The 17,423-nt window shown below is 33.9% G+C and overlaps 2 protein-coding genes across 2 annotated transcripts; both read left to right on the plus strand.

Moving 5' to 3' along the window:
- The first annotated feature begins 259 nt into the window (after positions 1 to 259).
- Positions 260 to 2,575, plus strand: LOC132057653 (probable serine/threonine-protein kinase At1g01540). Its single transcript, XM_059450274.1, has 6 exons — positions 260 to 789; positions 1,322 to 1,423; positions 1,517 to 1,639; positions 1,732 to 1,905; positions 2,107 to 2,236; positions 2,336 to 2,575. The coding sequence occupies exons 1-6, from the start codon at positions 260 to 262 to the stop codon at positions 2,573 to 2,575; spliced, it is 1,299 nt and encodes a 432-aa protein (XP_059306257.1).
- Positions 2,576 to 12,658: 10,083 nt separating this feature from the next.
- On the plus strand, positions 12,659 to 16,968 carry LOC132056518 (glutaminyl-peptide cyclotransferase-like). The gene is made up of 11 exons (XM_059448753.1): positions 12,659 to 12,862; positions 13,422 to 13,478; positions 13,569 to 13,604; positions 13,884 to 13,948; positions 14,757 to 14,820; positions 15,009 to 15,126; positions 15,208 to 15,305; positions 15,756 to 15,826; positions 15,918 to 15,945; positions 16,132 to 16,186; positions 16,621 to 16,968. Exons 1-11 carry the CDS (start codon positions 12,674 to 12,676, stop codon positions 16,743 to 16,745), a joined length of 906 nt encoding a protein of 301 aa, XP_059304736.1. The 5' UTR covers positions 12,659 to 12,673; the 3' UTR covers positions 16,746 to 16,968.
- Positions 16,969 to 17,423: the final 455 nt, after the last annotated feature.

A 17,423-nucleotide genomic window follows, 5' to 3' on the forward strand; every position in this document is an offset into this window, starting at 1 on the left:
ATTGGAAAATGATTATTCTGTTGGGAATACCTCCCATCAAAACATAGTTACAAATAGCAACAAATTGTTCGAGAGATGGTTTGTTTTTGTTTGAAGATCTCCCGCAAAATAAGGATGTCTCAGTTTTGTTGTCTAATTATCACAAAATTTGAATTACAAAACGGTAGAGTTTTAGTTGAACTCAAACTCTTTCACTGTTAATAAATTCTTTAAACTTGTTTCTTTGAATTCTTTCTCCACTTTTGCATTCTCCTAAACAATGTCTTTTAACTTTTCATCCATCAAACTGTGGCTCTCGAAGCCAACTTCATTCTTTGGTATCAAATTATGGATTGCAATTCTGACTTGCATTGTTCTTTTCTTCCTTGTCGCTGCTCTCTGCATCACTCTTTATATCATCATAACTAGGCTACGCCGTAAAGCACGTAATGCCTTGAATCCGATGGTTTCAAAAGATGTGCACACAAAGTCTCACAATAGTAATTATTCAATGAGTAGAAGGCTATTGCCACATAATGCATGGGAGATTGAGATGGGCAATGGAACCCCAGAGAAACAAGTGATATTCTCTAGTAATCAAACTAATTTGCCAGGGGCTAGATATCCTCATCCTGGTGTTGCTTTTGATGCAACTAGGTCATGTTACCAGTTCACATTGACAGAGATTGAAGCAGCAACAGATAACTTTGCTGATGGAAACGTAGTTGCATGTGGAGATTATGCCGTTGTTTATTATGGTATCATGTTTGGCAATACTAGAGTTGCAGTAAAGCGGTTGCTCCATAGCAGGTAAATACACAGATAATGTAATATGGATTTAAGTCATATACACTGACAATGTAAAGATTTCTTTACATGATCTGTGTTGTCTAATTTGTCATACCAAGTGAATTACCTTTTTTGCAGGTTACGGATTCGTATCATAGAAATTTACCTTATAAGCTATATTGCTCAGGCCCTCCAAAAAAATACTATCGCAGCCATGTCGGAAATACCTATGGCTGAATTTTTTAAGAGTCTGTGCGTTGGAAATACATACGGCAATATTTTTAAAGAGTCTGAGCAACATCGCATATAAGTGACCTGATTGTGTCATTAAATATCTTTTAAACCTCGATGTATAGAACTTAAGCTCATCTAATTTAACGGGAAAGTAGTTGATCACTATGATTGTCAAGTATATTGTTAACTTCGCATCAGTGTTTGTAGAAAAAAGAATTTGCAATTAAGGTTGGAATTTCAGACTGCGTAAGAACAGATTACTTAAGAGACTTAATGCTTTAGTTTATCTTATTTTTTCGCTTCAAACACTGAATGACAGGGCTAAAGCGAAGGAATTTACTGGGGAAGTGGAAGTATTATTAGGTCTCAGACACAAAAACTTGGTGAAATTGCTTGGTTACTGTTTTGAAGGATACTACAGGTACTACAAATCCTTTATCTATACTCCGTCAAAACTTTCATTCTATCGATGATGTTAATGCATCAAATGACTATTTGTTTATAATTTGATTAGGATTATCGTGGACGAGCACGTAGACAATGGCAATCTAGGGCAGTGGCTGCATGATTGCATCAGTGAAGTTAGCCCCTTAACATGGAATATTCGGATGAAAATTGTGCTTGGAATTGCAAAAGGGTTTGTCTTTAATTAAATTCTTTTCCTCTGAATCCACATTTGAAAAAGGGGACCAAATTTTAACTTGAAACATATTTGGTTATTTTGTGCAGGTTGGCTTACCTTCATGAGGATACTGAACCAGCAATAATCCATCAAAACCTAAAGTCAAGTAGCATATTGCTTGATAAGCAGTGGAATCCAAAGATATGTGATTTTGGTATCACCAAACTCTTAGGTTCTGATGAATGGAGTTATCCAATAACACCCCCTACTGGAATGTCAGGGTGAGTTAATTTCTTGATACACTTTGCAGCTCTTTAACTTATAAACCTATGCTGCTCGAACTCTTCTAAAATGCCGCCAGCTGGTACATGTCAGATCCTCCAAAAGTAATGCATTTTTGAGGAGTCTGAGCAACATAGTTATATACACAAGCCCATCTTTTTCGATTGATTTATAACCTTCTTTTTTATGGCTTGCTTCAGCTATCTTGCACCAGAATATTTGTCCACCAAAATTTTAGACGATAAGACTGATGTTTACAGCTTTGGTATACTTATCATGGAGATTGTATCTGGAAAGCCTTCCATAGAGTACACTATCACAGAAATTGAGGTCTAAAATTTCTTTCTTTTTTGGCATACTCATTCATTATCTCTCTAGACAACAGCATAAAAAAAGGGTGGTCTAAAATGGTTCATAATCAATTTATAGGAATATTTAATTGACTGGATGAAGTCAATGGTGGAAAGCGAACAATTTGATCAAATAGTGGATCCAAAGCTACCAGAAATGCCTTGTATGAAAGAACTGAAACGAGTTCTGCTAATAGCTCTTAAATGTGTTGATCCAGATGTTATGAACAGGCCTAAAATGGGAAAAGTGATCAACATGCTGCAGCCGAGGGATTTACTACTTACCGATGCAACGTCCTTCCTCTCTGCTTCATCATAACTTCAAAAGCATTAAACACAATGAGTTTAATCTTTATTTACTGACTGCTAAAGAATTTTTAAACTATCATGTTACCGCCCATAATGTACGTGGAATAAGTAAACCTGGAAAATAACACGGGTTGCTTGTTGTTATAACATGTTAAGTATAATCACAGTAATAGTTTAAGAATTTCTTGACATTATAAGTGTATATACTGTCAGTTTAAGAATTTCTTGCCATTTCTTCTATAATTTGTATGAATTTTGCTAATGCAGTGACAAGAAAAAGACCTCTCGTCGCAGTTCCTGTGAGCGAAGATGTTAGTCACATTGCTCACATGCCAATGATGAAACTTATAATGTCTTATCAGACTCCTGATAGGCGTTCAAGAATGTGTAAGCCACACAAATCATTAATTTTTTGTTCCATATTGATAGCAAATTGAGTCAATTGTTACATGCTATGATCATTTTACAAGTGGCTATTATCCGATGTTTCAGACTTAATCTGAAACATATACTGTATACTGGTACTAGAGAAAGACGGAGGGTAACGATCATTAATAAACCGGAAAATGTGTGATGAATCATTCAAGTACTAAAATGCTAGCCTATTGGAATCAAATCCATTATTATTCCTGAATAAAAAGTCATCATCACTTGACCTTTTTTTTTCATTATTATTAACACAAAATAAAAGACAGGAAATACTGAAATCACATTTAAGAAAACATGAACAACAAATCCAGTAGTCACTGCGGCAGTCATCATGAGTTTCACAATACTTCCCACAAGTTATGCCCAAAATATTAACTTCTGGAAGTAGATGCCTTTCAAGTCTTGAAAGATCACCATTGACGTCCCTTGTCGCCAGAACGTTCGACTTTGGGAACCATGACACATTGACTGAAATATTTCACGATTTAAGGTTATCAAAAATCGATTTTGATTGATATATATATATAACATGAATAAACGAATCATGTCCATACGTACGTACGACATTAATAGAAACAGTTGCATATGTGGGCGGAAGATGTACTTTCTCATATAAATAAATATATATATATATATATATATATACATATACACACACACCTATATTTCTATTTCCACCATTTATTATATATATATACGTGTTAGGTTATAGGAGTATTATATATTCTCTAGGGCAATTCACAGGAATGCCCTTATTTTGGGGTGGTCTTTAAGTTTTGCGCATTAAATTGGTGGTCTTTAATATTTGTCTTTCGCCTAATACCATGAGGTTTATACCCCGCTCAATCAAAATTTTAAAAATAGGCAGTTTTATCCGCTCATACTCGCCATGCAAATTCTGCCTTGCGATTTTTTTTTTTTAATCGGCACGGGGTTGGATTCGAACCCACAATCTCGGGATATTAGGAGAAGGGCAAAACTTAAAGACCACCAATTTGAAGGGCAAAATTAAAGACCACCCCAAATGAAGGACAATCCGCACAAAAAAAAGTATTTTCTATAACAACATTTCGTTATAGCAGCAAAAAAATATCTAGACAAATGACGCCGTTATAAAGAGGTTTGATGTACTGTATATGGATTGATAAATACAATACGGCGAAAAAGTGAATACTAACCAGCAGTTGCCATGAAAAGAACAGTCAAGGCAAAACTAAGCTTGAGAATTGCCATGACAGAAAAGAATACTTCCCAGTAAATATATGAAAAATTTTGTGTGAGCATCTCATTGTTCTTCAAAAGGCGTATTTTATAGACCTCTCATGTAATGACTCGATCGACCTTACTCTCTAGAACGAATTATAATTTATTTTTGTTTTTTTGCTTTAGTGTTTATCGACTTGTTTTTATGTTCAAGGCCTGACAAAACTGGCCTTCCCATCTAAATTATTCTATCTATGACTTAAAGTTGATTTCTCTTTCACTCCTCGATCTTGAAAAGAAAGCATTCAAATTGTGTAGTAAATTGTGCTTCATGTTGTCCCAATTAAAATAATAAGTTGACCTGATATGTTATTTTTTGAAAGATTCGTATGAGAAATTGAGAATTGAAGATACGTCCATATAAGTATGACAACTAAAATCTGGTAGTTTAGTATATTAAGCTAGAAGGAGTTCACTTTATTTATAAATATTAACTGCATACTTTTTGTACACATTTATTGTTTTAACTTTAATTTGGCATTCTCTCGGTCCCAAAATATTTGTCACGTTTCACTTTTAGAGAGTCAATTTGACTAATTTTTGTAATTCAATTGAATTACATCAATTCAATATTTTAAAATCAAAATATAGATATTTGAAAGCTATACGAAACGTACTATAAGTTGTAATTTTTCTAATATCAATATGGTGAAAAAATATATCTTAAAATATTAGTCAAAGTTTATGTAATTTGACTCTCGGGATAAGTAAAACGTGATAAGTATTTTGGGGCTGAGGGAGTAAGAGTTAGAGTACGACTAGTTTATTTAGCAACCTTGATTGTAAAATATATTTGTCGAAATACCTAAACATAATTATGTTCCTTCAGCGATACTCTATATAAGTGCTAATTACTATCATTTTGTTGGGAAGAAACAAGCAATAACCAAATTGCACGACGAGGTAACAGCGGAAGAAATACCTAAGTCGAAACTTTCCACACTATTTGAATCAAGAGAAGACAATAAACACTAGCACAAATGGAATCCGGGCAGTAGCTATACCAATAATAAAATAGCAAAGCAAGCAAAACTAAATCGAATGGAAGAGACACCAAATTTACGTGGTAAAACCCCTTCAAGGTGAAGAGGAAACATCCAATACAACAATGTTCTCCAAATGGCTACAACAACAAAGCCAAGCACGGAGCAACAATACATAAAAGATAGCACCAAAACTAGCGAAGAAAGGAGAGAAATCACCCCCCAAAAAAATCGTACTTGAAAAGGAGCTACGGACCACAAAATCCGATCTCCACCATTGAAATCGAAAAATGTACGATCTCTAACGAATCGGAAACGCAACAAAAAAATTTCGGACGAAAATCTGCTTTCTCTCTCACATTTTTCTCTCTATATGGTGCTATGAATTCACTTTTGTATTGTCAAAATAATACCTAAATTGATCCTATATATAGAGAGAAATTTTGGGCAAAATTGGCTGGTCCAAATTGGATTGGGTTTTATTAATCCAAAGAGGAAAACCCAAAACCTTTGATGTACTCTAAATCGAGATGGAATAGATGACATCTTCACGAATGGAGAAAATTTCATCAAAATCAACTTCTTCGGCGACAAAAAGTGAGGTTACCATCTTCATGTTTCACCCTAAAAAACAATTTTTTCAAAGCTTTTCTATCTTTAGGAAGTTTAACCATATCAAATGTATGATTATTATGCAAAAAATAGCATTAAACCACCTTTCTTTTTCTTCACTATCCATGGCCTCATCAAAAAACTGGGAGAATAACTTGAGATGAAACTTTCTCTCTAATAGATCTTTTGAGAGAATTCAGAAAAGCCAACCACATCAATACTTCCCAACATGATCACTAATATCAACTTGATTTTCATTATTTTGAAGATTTTTTGTGTGAGCGGATCAACATCAGCTCTGTTCTTCGAGAATCAGGTCAAAATCTTTTATCCGGTCTTCAAAGAACACAACATCATGGCTTCTAACAAGTTTCTTCATGTAGAAACGATGACTCGACCATAATCTAGACCTTGACCTCTTACTCTCTAGAACGAATTATAATTTCGAAAGCAAACATCTAACCATCTTTGTTAAACCATTTTTGCTTTAGTGTAATTATCAATGTATTCACCACTATTATCCGAGCGGATTGCATTTTAGTTTCTTATGTCTCAAGGCCTGAAAAGTCTTGGAACACATAAAGTACTTGATCTTGGACTTCAAAGGAAATACCCGAGTTTACGAGAATGATCATCAATCCCGAGATCTTTAAAAGGACCACACAAATCGAATTATTCAAATCATGCTTTTTTATGACTTAAAGTTGATGAACATATCTCTTTAACTTTGCTTGTTTCACTCCTCGTAAAGCAAATCTTAGCCAAAAGAAAGCACTTCAAATTGTGTAGTATCATTCTCCACCAAATTTCAGTCACCACAAATGGAGCCACGAAATAAGTATAAGTCGGACATCTTATAACCTCGAGCCACAAATAGCTTCCATGGCCACCACCAACGGTTTGATCATAAATCATCAAGTTTTCTACAAAAATTAAATTCACCAAACATCTAGAATGTTTGACATTGTTGAACCAACCTCGAACCATTCTTACTTTTCAAGCAAGGCCGTTGCCAAGTACCTCAACCTCACTATTATTGCCCATTCGTAAATTTTCAAAATTCGTATGAGAAAATAATTCCTTGAGAGTGGCACCGAATTGAAGATACAAACAATATTGATATATAAATAAGATCAACTAACGATTTTCATTATCGCCTTCTTTCTTTTCTGGTCTCTCTTAAACTTTAGCAATGTTTCTTAATATTATAGCTAGCAGGAGTTCACTTTTATCTTTATTTTGATAAATATTAACTGCATACCTTCATCTCTTCATTCAAAACACCACTCTTAGCATATTTCATAATTACACCAACACGGAGCGAGAATTAGTCAAAGAAACTTTAATTTGGCTTTATCAAACTCGACACCCATTCTCGATCAAGGACCCGAAAAATATATAATGAAATCCGCCTCTTTGTATCTAATATTTATCAATTGTTTAGAGGAACAACTTATTAGTTTTCAATTTAACTTTTAGCATTTGTTTTGTATGATTTCGAACATTATCTTTGAAGCTCGTGTGCTCAAATTCCCACTCTTCATCAATTCAATATTTTCTTGACAAATAAATCAAATATATAAACAAATCATTTGAATTCAAATAGACAATCAACACAACCAAATACAACCACAAGCTCGATGCCAACTTTGTTGGGAAGAAACAAGCAATAAATTGCACGATGAGGTAACGACGGAAGAAATACAATCGAAACTTCCCACACTATTTGAATAGAAACAATAAACACTGGTGAAAAAATATATCAACAATAAAATAGCAAAAGCAAGCAAAAATAAATCGAATGGAATGTAATTTACGTGGTAAAACAAGGTGAAGAGGAAACATCCACGTGACCTCCGGATAAAAGTATAAACAACGTGATGTTCTCCAAAGTACAATACATAAAAGATAGCACCAAAACTAGCGAAGAAAGGGAGAGAAATCACCCCAAAAAATGGGCTGTCTAAAAAGCTGAGCTACGGACCACAAAATCCGATCTCCACCGTTGAAATCGAAGAACCAGATGTTGAGAACCCCAGTTCAAATTTCAGCACGACTAGTTTAATTAGCAACCTTGATTGTAAAATATATTGTATTGAAATACCTATATATAATTTATGTTCCTTCAAATTGGATTGGGTTTTATTAATCTATATAATTGGATTGGGTTTTATTAATTACTATCATTTCTCTGGTGATTATACTCTTATTGGCAATGAGATTGGCGATTGCACTCTGCATGTGATTCAATTAATGAACTGGATGCTTATTAGTAATTAACTATTCTGCTAAAAGTTTGACTAACAAGATTAATAAGTCCAACTACAGGTCATGAAAACATTTATGAAAGATGCATGGGGGAGTCGATGAACTTCCTTCTCGTTGATTTGGTCTAGCACACAGCTCCATGTGAGCTGTATTTTTTGGGTCAAATGTATTTTTTATATCACCATCTCATTTAAAAATTTATGTTGTTAGAGAAAATATATTTTTATTTATTTAATTATATCTCAGTACATCCCTCATATATGGACCTGATTTTTTCATAGACCAAACACGTATAAATTCATCTTTTTCATGAGGTGAGAATTATCCTAAACCAAACCACGAGATCAAATAACCACTCACACCCAATGTGGGACTTTGACATGGGCGCACCCTCGTCACCAGCTAATTTTGCTAACAATTCATTTACTGTTCTTTTTAAGTCATATAATTAAAAGACCTCCAATTATTAATTGCAGAAGTCCTTATTAATAAATATATATTTATTTAACGTAAGTATTTATTAACGATATATATGGATCTAGTCTGACATGATTCATGTTCACATTAATTCCAATTCTTTTTTAAATCTAGCAAAATGTATTTGTTTATGTTGTTTTAACTTTCAAGTCTTTATTTTCAAGTCCCTTCTTTATATTTCTTCTTTGTGCTAGTCTTTGAAGAAAAAGGTGTTATCGCAGGCAGCTGTAGGTTCATGCATTATATCGTTCACTAATGGACAATCATCCCACTTACACATCATATTCATCTAATTAAATATTACATGACTGTTCGTCAGCTTTAACCTACGATATACTACGTAAACTCCTTGTTTGAACTCCCAAACTTTGTACCTGTCGTATCAATTGTTAATGAAGTTTAGAACCCAAGAGAGGAAAAAAAAAGTTTAAATTAATGGACTTTTTTACGGTGTACAAAAAAATGTACCAATCTAATTATAGCCACTCTTTCACAAAAAGCAGATAACACTTATATTCTTTTATAAATATATCCCTCCCTAGGAGAGCTTTCCCCTTCTCGCTCCTTTGATGGCTCGAACCCACAATCTTAAGATTAGAGGTGAAGGGTGCTTACCACCTGAGCAACCCGCTCTTGTCAGTAGATAACACATACAAAAGATGTATTATGCAGATCTCATATAAAGTGCACAGATTCTAGTTTGGTTAGTATTCATTTGACTTCTATCAAAATATGCACTTTGATAGAGAGATGTGCTCTCCTCTTCAAGTATTTTGAACGATATTTATAATTATTTATTTACTAGATGGCACGTGCCCGTCTTTGAGCACAAGCTTTTGCACAACATCGTTGTACAGAAAAAGTCCGACATCGAAAAAGATAATTTCATACTTGTTTTAATTGTTTTATGAATTACCAAGAAAAGAAAGCAATACCGTCAAATTAAGTAAATATTAACATATATGCTTCATACCATGTAGACGAATTTTCGGAACAAAGTTACACGAATACATTCATGAACTTAACTTGATTGTCCAACTAAAACTAATGCAATAGTTGACAAAATCATATATACGGCTGTTGACGTCACATAGACTTATTAACCATGCGGTTTAATTATAGTATTATGTTTTATTCTTTATGAAATAATTATATATTTATTTATTCAATTCAATAAAGTCTTATTTTAAATAGATCATTTGTTCATATGTGTCTTTTACTTATATAGTAGACGATTTAGTGTATGGAGCTTTAGCTCATGCGCGGAAGGTTGAATTGTCGGTTCTTATAAGTTATAAAGTTATGTTCACAATCAAAGATGAAACTGGACAAAATATCTTGATGATTGTAGCACAAGATTAAAATATAATTTATGTTGATTTTGGGAGTGATCTTATTTCAATTTCTTGTGTTAGTACATTTTGTATGTATTAAACGGACCAAACGGACCAAGTAGAGATAAGTGGTTTTGCACTGAACATATAAAACAACCTCTCTAGCTCATTAAATGTACTTATACTCTTAATCATGATATGATTATTATGATCAATGTAATTTGTTTATTATTTTGATTTATCAAAAGGTACGACTCAATTGTGAGTCAACGTATTCATGATACGTTGGATAGTGGTAGATAACATTTGTGAAATAATAATTAGTTGATAGAATCCGTGCATGGATGTTTATAAATTGTTATGTGAAAACCCTGCAGTGGATTTTGTATCTGTCACATGAAATAAGTTAAGTAGGAGTATAAAAGATTTAATTAGTCAATGAATTAAATTGTCAGTAATTTAATTTAATTGATTGGTATCTGTAATCATAACATGGGGAGTTAAATAAGTTTTAATGAAATATTTCAAAATTAAACTGGGGAGTGCAATTACAATTTTTAGTGGAATAAATTGTAATTTATTACGATGGAATTAATTCATTCATATTCCGAATCAGTACCACAATATAGAAGCCTCGTTATTAAATATGTGATCCCTGCTGTGCTTGGAATTCTAGAACTGGGAAATTAATATTCTTGGGGGCCAAGGAAAAGCCCACACGTTTTTGCTAGGGTTTTACACAAAAAACGTGGCTATATATACAAGGCTTTTCAGCCCTAAGAGATACACCTTTTCCTAGCCGTAATACTCGCTCACTCGAGTATTCTCGTTCATAGAATACTTAGGATACATAGCAGAAGACTGCGGAATTGACGTGCAGTGCTGTGGAAGATTTGTGTAAAAGCTTCAAGAGGTTAGTATTTTAATCTCGTTTATGATTTATGTTGTCTAGATTACATGTAAGTTTGATCTTGGCTATTTGCTTCCACTGTTTGTATGCATGTATTCCATCAATTGGTATCAGAGCTCTAGGATGAACGCGTGGGCTGTTTGTATACTTTGATATCAATTGATGGAATAAAGGCATAAACAACGGAAGCAAATAGCCGGGATTGAACTTGCATGTAATATAGAAAACACATAATTAAGATTTTAATCAAACATAAAGTTGATACTTATCTCTTGAAGCGTGAATACGACCACAAATCTAGCATTCAAGCATGAGCAAAGCCGTCCACGCGTTCATCCTCGAGTTCCACAGTCCTTTGTTGTGCCTGGATAATAAAGAATTGAATGGAATTCGATTTCTTGGTGGTAAAAGATAGACCTAGCAGGTTTGGGAAAAGGGTTTAAACCCTAAAACCTGTAGTTATATAAAGGGTCTTATTCCATAAGGAGGCGACAGTTATTATAAGTTTCTACATGTTTTTCATAGTTTGCCCACACGAATTTCGTAAATACGGGTATTATTTGAGTTACACACCAGAAGACTGTCGAACTCAAGGATGAACGCATGGACGATTTTTGCTCATGCTTGAAGGCTAGATTCGTGATCACATTCACGCTTCAAGAGATAAGTATCGATTTTATGTTTGATTAAAATCTTAATTATATATTGTCCTTATTACATGTAAGTTCGATCCTGCCTATTTACTTCCACTGTTATGCTTGTATTCCATCATATGCTTCATTTAGGTATCCACTAAAAGAAAGAAAAAATCAAGCATTAAATTTTTTTTTTTTTTGCTAGAAGCATAAGAATCAAAACATAGAATATCAAACTAAATCTAGAATGATATATGCTAAAGCAAAAGAGAGATGGCTAGCTAGCCCTCTGTTTGCAATTCAAAAAGTCAACAAAAGTTGCACAATTACAATCTTAAAAGGCTCTTATTAGAAAGTTCTTAATGCTAAAGTAGTTATAACCAGTCTAACATGGTAAGGATTTCAAATGCGGCATAAGAGTCCTAGTCATGAATATAAGATTCAACTATTGACCTTATTTATCTTTAAAGCAGGTCATTCAGAATTGAGCACACACTAAGAGAAGGAAATAAGGTAGCAAACGACCTACTGAGGAAGGGAAGCAATATAGAATTTTTTGAAAACTTAATATTCTATTATGTACCCCTTTTCTGCCTTATTTTCTTACGAAAATGACTCTTTAGGTACTATATATTCTAGACAAGCCGAGCCATCTATTAAAGTTTCTAAGTAGTTAAAGTACGTAATTTCTTTTTGACAAAATAAAAATCTATTGACCTTGTTTTTATTATGCAACACTTATGCCATTTATGTCCATCTCTACTAAAAAAATTAAGGTATAGTTTCAGAAACCCCCCCTCAAATTCAGTTTGATTACACTAACTTTCCTCGTAGTTTATTATATTATACTTACCTCTCTTATTCTAAGCAATTTGTAACAATTCTTCTAGATCTATGAATTGATTTCCTCAATTTGAAATAAGAATATATAAATGACAAAATATTTACCTATCAAGTACTTGAGCTTCTCACCTCATAATTAAATTCAAAACGTGATACACGTTGAATTTGAACATTAACCTGGAGCCAAGCAGGTAGGTGATGAAGCAGAAGGCCAAGCCGGTTGCCCGTCTTGCATTATGACTATTGGATCCAATCTAACGGTGGAGATAATTCCAGTGACATTTTCAAAGATGAAGTCAACGGTCAACTAATTTTTTTCTATTATTATTTGCCAAAGCATCTTGACAACTATTAATGGTTTCTTCTACTTCATATCTACTTAACAATCACACAAAAATGTCTCTGCTGAATCCAAGGTTTCTAATCATAAGCTTGATTTTTCTACTGAGCATCACCGTATTCAGAGAAGCTGAAGCATCATATAGAGTTTACAAAGCCAAAGTAGTCAATGAATTCCCTCACGACCCCCAAGCCTACACTCAGGTTAATTAGCTTCCCACGTTTTTCTATAATTTTTCAACATATGCATTATGAATTTCAAGTTTCCAATTTTTCGGTGAAATATACTTTGTGGTGACCATAGCTTTTACCTGGATTTTTTTTTTTTTTTTTAATATTTCAAGTTAAATTTGAAGAAATTTATGATTTTTTGAATTCCAGAACTTTTTTTATGATTCATAAAATTATCTTCTGTCTACTCGTACTTATAGTTTTTGCGTAGAAAATTGAGGTGTTTGACCAAACTTTTAGAGAAAAAATAAATATTTTTGATTAAGTAGGCAGAAACTGTTTTTTAAAATGCTAAAGAAACTAGTTTTTCACTGAAAGCACTTTTTAAACCTTAGCCAAGCACAAATTACTGCTATAATATCGACAAAGGTGTTTTTCAAGTTGATTAGCCAAACATAAACGACTACTCTGTACTCTTCCGAAATGCACTTATGATAAAAAAAAAAAAAAAACACTTTTCAAATTGAACTTTGGCCAAACAGGCTATTAGTTAGTTGCTTTTGGTGCCTGATGCCGTGTGTTTATTCTTCAGGGGCTTCTCTATGCAGAAAATAATACACTCTTTGAATCAACTGGACTTTACGGACGTGTGAGTTGCCTTAATATATATACTTGAGTTGAGTTTATGATTATTTTTGAGGCTTAACATGAGTAATTATCTCTTTCTGGAAAAATGCAGTCATCTGTTCGAAAAGTTGCATTGCTGGACGGTAAGGTATGTCTACAACTTGCTTACTAAATGTTTAAACATAATGCAAAGTTTTGGGAGGATTTAAAATAAGTAACACGGGTCAGGTTTTTCACGGATTTGATTAGTTTAGCAGGCTTAGGGGACAGCTTCTGCTAATTGCTAAATGCTAACAATTCTATCTATTAGCTGCTTTTTATAAAGTTTATCCTTGCATTTTGCATAAGAAAGAATATCTTTCTATTGCTGAAATCTATAGTGTCCCGTCTTGGACCTAACAAGAATCTTATATTGCTGGTTCCACAGGTTGAGAGACTTCATGAAATGGAGTCTTCTTACTTTGGAGAGGGTCTAACTCTTCTTGGTGAGAGGTAATGGATGCATACATCTTTTCCTGATTCTGGAAATAATGCGGAAAATGTGTTGTGTGGTAACTGCTAAGTAAGCAATCTTGCATTTGTCAGAGAGGATCATATGTAATAAAGTAGTACTTCTATCCTGTTCTATGGTCTCCTAGCAATTTGCAATTAAATTCTGTCCTGACTATTGGAGCATTTTATTTACGACTATGAGCACATCAAGTTTTGGTAGGAACATCTGTAAGCCTGATATTTGCTTATGTATCAAGTGCATTTAACTTTTGCATTAGTTTCAGGCCCAATTGTCATAATGATAAGTAATGCTGTTTGAAATAATAATAATAATGACTTAAATTTGGTGAAACTTTGTTTGTAATCTGAAGTTTTGACTGTGCTCTAAGTAGCAGCCTTTCTTTTACCAAATTGACAACTTCTGCACTGCCTATGTCCAATTTTTTTGTCCTAATTTGACTGGGTACGTACAAGAAGAGTTGAAATTTTATTCTATTTCTTTAGTGAGGTTAAAATGATGCGTGTATGCAAAAAGGCTTCCCTTTTATACATGCTTGAGTAGCCGGAAATAGATGCTAGAACAATTAATTAGGAAGAGAGAGGAAGCCGATCTTAGGAGTACTTTAAAGAAATTCATAATATATCTCCTGGTGTACATTAGATCAGACCAGATTTCTCTTTTTTAGTTTTTTCCTTTTTGATCGTTGTGTCTTTTTGTTTCCTTTCCTTTATTCTCTTAGTGATGGTTTACTATTTTTGAATTTACATTGACCACTCGTTCTTATGCAACAACTGCGGATTTTTGTAGGTTGTTCCAACTAACATGGTTGCTGGATACCGGTTTCATCTATGATCGATACAACTTCAGCAAAGTATGCTTGTCCTCCATTACTTTCTGTGCTTTTAATTAACTCATCTTCTTTTCCTGATTTTAATGTGGATGTTGCTAATATGAAAGCTCCTGATGTATTTTATGAGAAAAGTAATGTTTGTAGGATTATTGCCTCAATTCACTTCACAGCTTCACATGTCATAATTTTTAGAATTGAATTATATGCAGTTCAAAAAGTTTACTCATCACATGCAAGATGGTTGGGGATTGGCAACTGATGGGAAAGTACTTTTTGGAAGTGATGGAACATCAACATTATATAAGATTGACCCTAAGACAATGAAAGGTTTTTGCCATCTACAGTCTACATGATACTTAGTTTCTTCTTTGCTTTCTTAAAATGGAGATACTCCTTTCCTTGGTGCAGTCATCAGAAAACAAGTTGTAAAGTCTCAAGGGCATGAAGTGCACTACCTCAATGAGCTGGAGTATGTGAAAGATGAAGTCTGGGCGAATGTTTATGTGGTATAAATTGCTCTTTTTTACTGAGTTACATTTGGACTTTGGATTTGTTTTTCCCATTTATTTTACATTATCCACATATTTAGAAAGACATCTTTGAGCAACTTTAACCAATAGTTGTTTTGGTTATAGTATTCAGGGGAATAGCTTCAGGAAACAACCTTGCTTGAGAAACTAGTTGTATTATGTCATATAAGTTTGTTTGACTTATGATCCAAGAATCTGTTTGGTGCCGCTCAATTAAGTCCTCTCCGTTTCTTAATCAGCTAGAAGTAGTTAGAGCAACCTGTCTCAGCAAGTCTCTTAATAAGTGTAATCCCATTTGATATGTCATGACACTAAAGGGGACAGATAATCTTCTTCTTTTTTGACATCTGAGTGTCATATTTCTTAACTCAAAGTTTACTTTGAATTAGAGACTGAAGTAATGGTCGGTGTTGTCTTTCTCTGCAGACTGATTGCATTGCTAGAATTTCACCAAAAGATGGCACTGTGATCGGGTGGATTCTCCTTCAACCTCTAAGGTATTAGCTTTTTGTTCTTTGTCCTAATGTCTTGCTATTCACAAGTTCTGCTCCAGATTTATTAACAGATAGCTTCTGTGACATTTTTCAGAGAAGACTTAATATCAAGAGGATATAAGGTAACAATTTGCCTTTGCGCATAAGATGTGTTATGGAGATGATTTCTGTTTTATTTTGATATCTATGTCTCTCTCTCTCTCTCCCTCTCTCTCTCTCTCTCTCTCTCTCTCTCTCTCTCTCTGTGTCTCTCGTTTTTTGACACAAATTAGAGCACAAGCTAAATTCTCTATTGCGCTTCACTGCAGGACTTCGAGGTCCTGAATGGAATCGCATGGGACAGAGATGGTGACCGTATTTTTGGTAAGAATTAATCATTATGGTATTTTGTGTGGTCTTCATCAGGTTTTTGGATAAATATGCACTTAACCGTTAACATTTCTTGTATAATACATAACTAATTTTCAATTTTCACTGAATGAGTATCAGTAAGATATTTCTAATCTTGAATGCTTTTTCTTCCCCATATGTTCTTATATCGAATTTGTTACACAATCTACACCTTTGGTTTAATTGCCCTCCCTCTCCCTCGATCATTAACCTGCAATCCAAGCATCGGAAGCTCTCAGTCAACTTTACTAGTAGCCTCAATTTGTAAAGCACAAAAACATTTCGTACCTTTGGTACCAATGCAAGATGTCCTATAAAGGAATTCTGCTGTAATACTGTGTTTTAACAGTTTCATTTAGTGATCATGGAAGGTTCTTCCAATGATGCCGTTCTGTTCTTCATTGCAGTGACAGGGAAACTATGGCCAAAGCTCTTTGAGATCAAGTTGCTCCCCCTCACACCGAATGATCCATTGGCTGGAGAAATCAATAACTTGTGCATCCCGAAAACCCGTTCTATCTTGGAAATTTAGAGAGCTGATTATGTTTATCGTTTCTCATGTAAACATCCATTTATTGATCAATTCTTCCTATATGTTACGTCTATTGCTATGTATAACATAAGCTACTCATGCACGCTGCAACACAACAAAAAATGGAATAAGGCAGTGCAAGTCTGTAATAAATTGTAGCATTTTCGGGTAAAAATATCAATAGGCAAAAACAGTCTGAAATGGGGACTAATAGAAGCACAGAGACACTGAGTCCACATTCATTCGTCAGCCCATTTGCAAGTTCATTGATTGAGTTTAGACCAAATGGCTTCTTTTGAGGCCTTTCCAAGAATACTTGCTAATATGTCCCTAAGGAGTCCGGAGCCTAAAGGGCACTAAAATGCACAAAATAAATCAAAAGGGGTGCTCCATTTCACATTATACCAAAAGGGGTATAACGTGGAGGGGCCAACGTTATACCCCCCAAAAAAAATTCACGCTGTCAGAACAAAAAAATAAAATAAAAAAAAAGTGTAACATGGATCAGTTCACGTTATACAAAATTAAATATCACGACTCGTTGTAGTTGAATATTGCACTTGAGTCGGAGATAGATCGAACAAGTTTAGTTTTTGTTAGTGACAATCACGTTTAGAACTTTTAATAATAACATATTAATAATATGAATTACAAGTGTCAATTGAGTATTTTGTATTT

The sequence above is a fragment of the Lycium ferocissimum genome, chromosome 5 (genome assembly GCF_029784015.1).
Source record: "Lycium ferocissimum isolate CSIRO_LF1 chromosome 5, AGI_CSIRO_Lferr_CH_V1, whole genome shotgun sequence".
NCBI classification, from domain to species: domain Eukaryota; kingdom Viridiplantae; phylum Streptophyta; class Magnoliopsida; order Solanales; family Solanaceae; genus Lycium; species Lycium ferocissimum.

What these genes read in the sequence shown, in the direction of transcription:
- LOC132057653 (XM_059450274.1), top strand. Translation starts at nt 260, where the DNA reads ATGTCTTTTAACTTTTCATCCATCAAACTGTGGCTCTCGAAGCCAACT. An exon ending in AAGCGGTTGCTCCATAGCAG is followed by an intron (nt 790 to 1,321) that starts GTAAATACACAG and finishes ACTGAATGACAG; the next exon opens with GGCTAAAGCGAAGGAATTTA. An exon ending in TGTTTTGAAGGATACTACAG is followed by an intron (nt 1,424 to 1,516) that starts GTACTACAAATC and finishes TAATTTGATTAG; the next exon opens with GATTATCGTGGACGAGCACG.
- LOC132056518 (XM_059448753.1), top strand. Translation starts at nt 12,674, where the DNA reads ATGGTTTCTTCTACTTCATATCTACTTAACAATCACACAAAAATGTCT. An exon ending in ATTCTCCTTCAACCTCTAAG is followed by an intron (nt 15,827 to 15,917) that starts GTATTAGCTTTT and finishes GACATTTTTCAG; the next exon opens with AGAAGACTTAATATCAAGAG. An exon ending in TAATATCAAGAGGATATAAG is followed by an intron (nt 15,946 to 16,131) that starts GTAACAATTTGC and finishes GCTTCACTGCAG; the next exon opens with GACTTCGAGGTCCTGAATGG.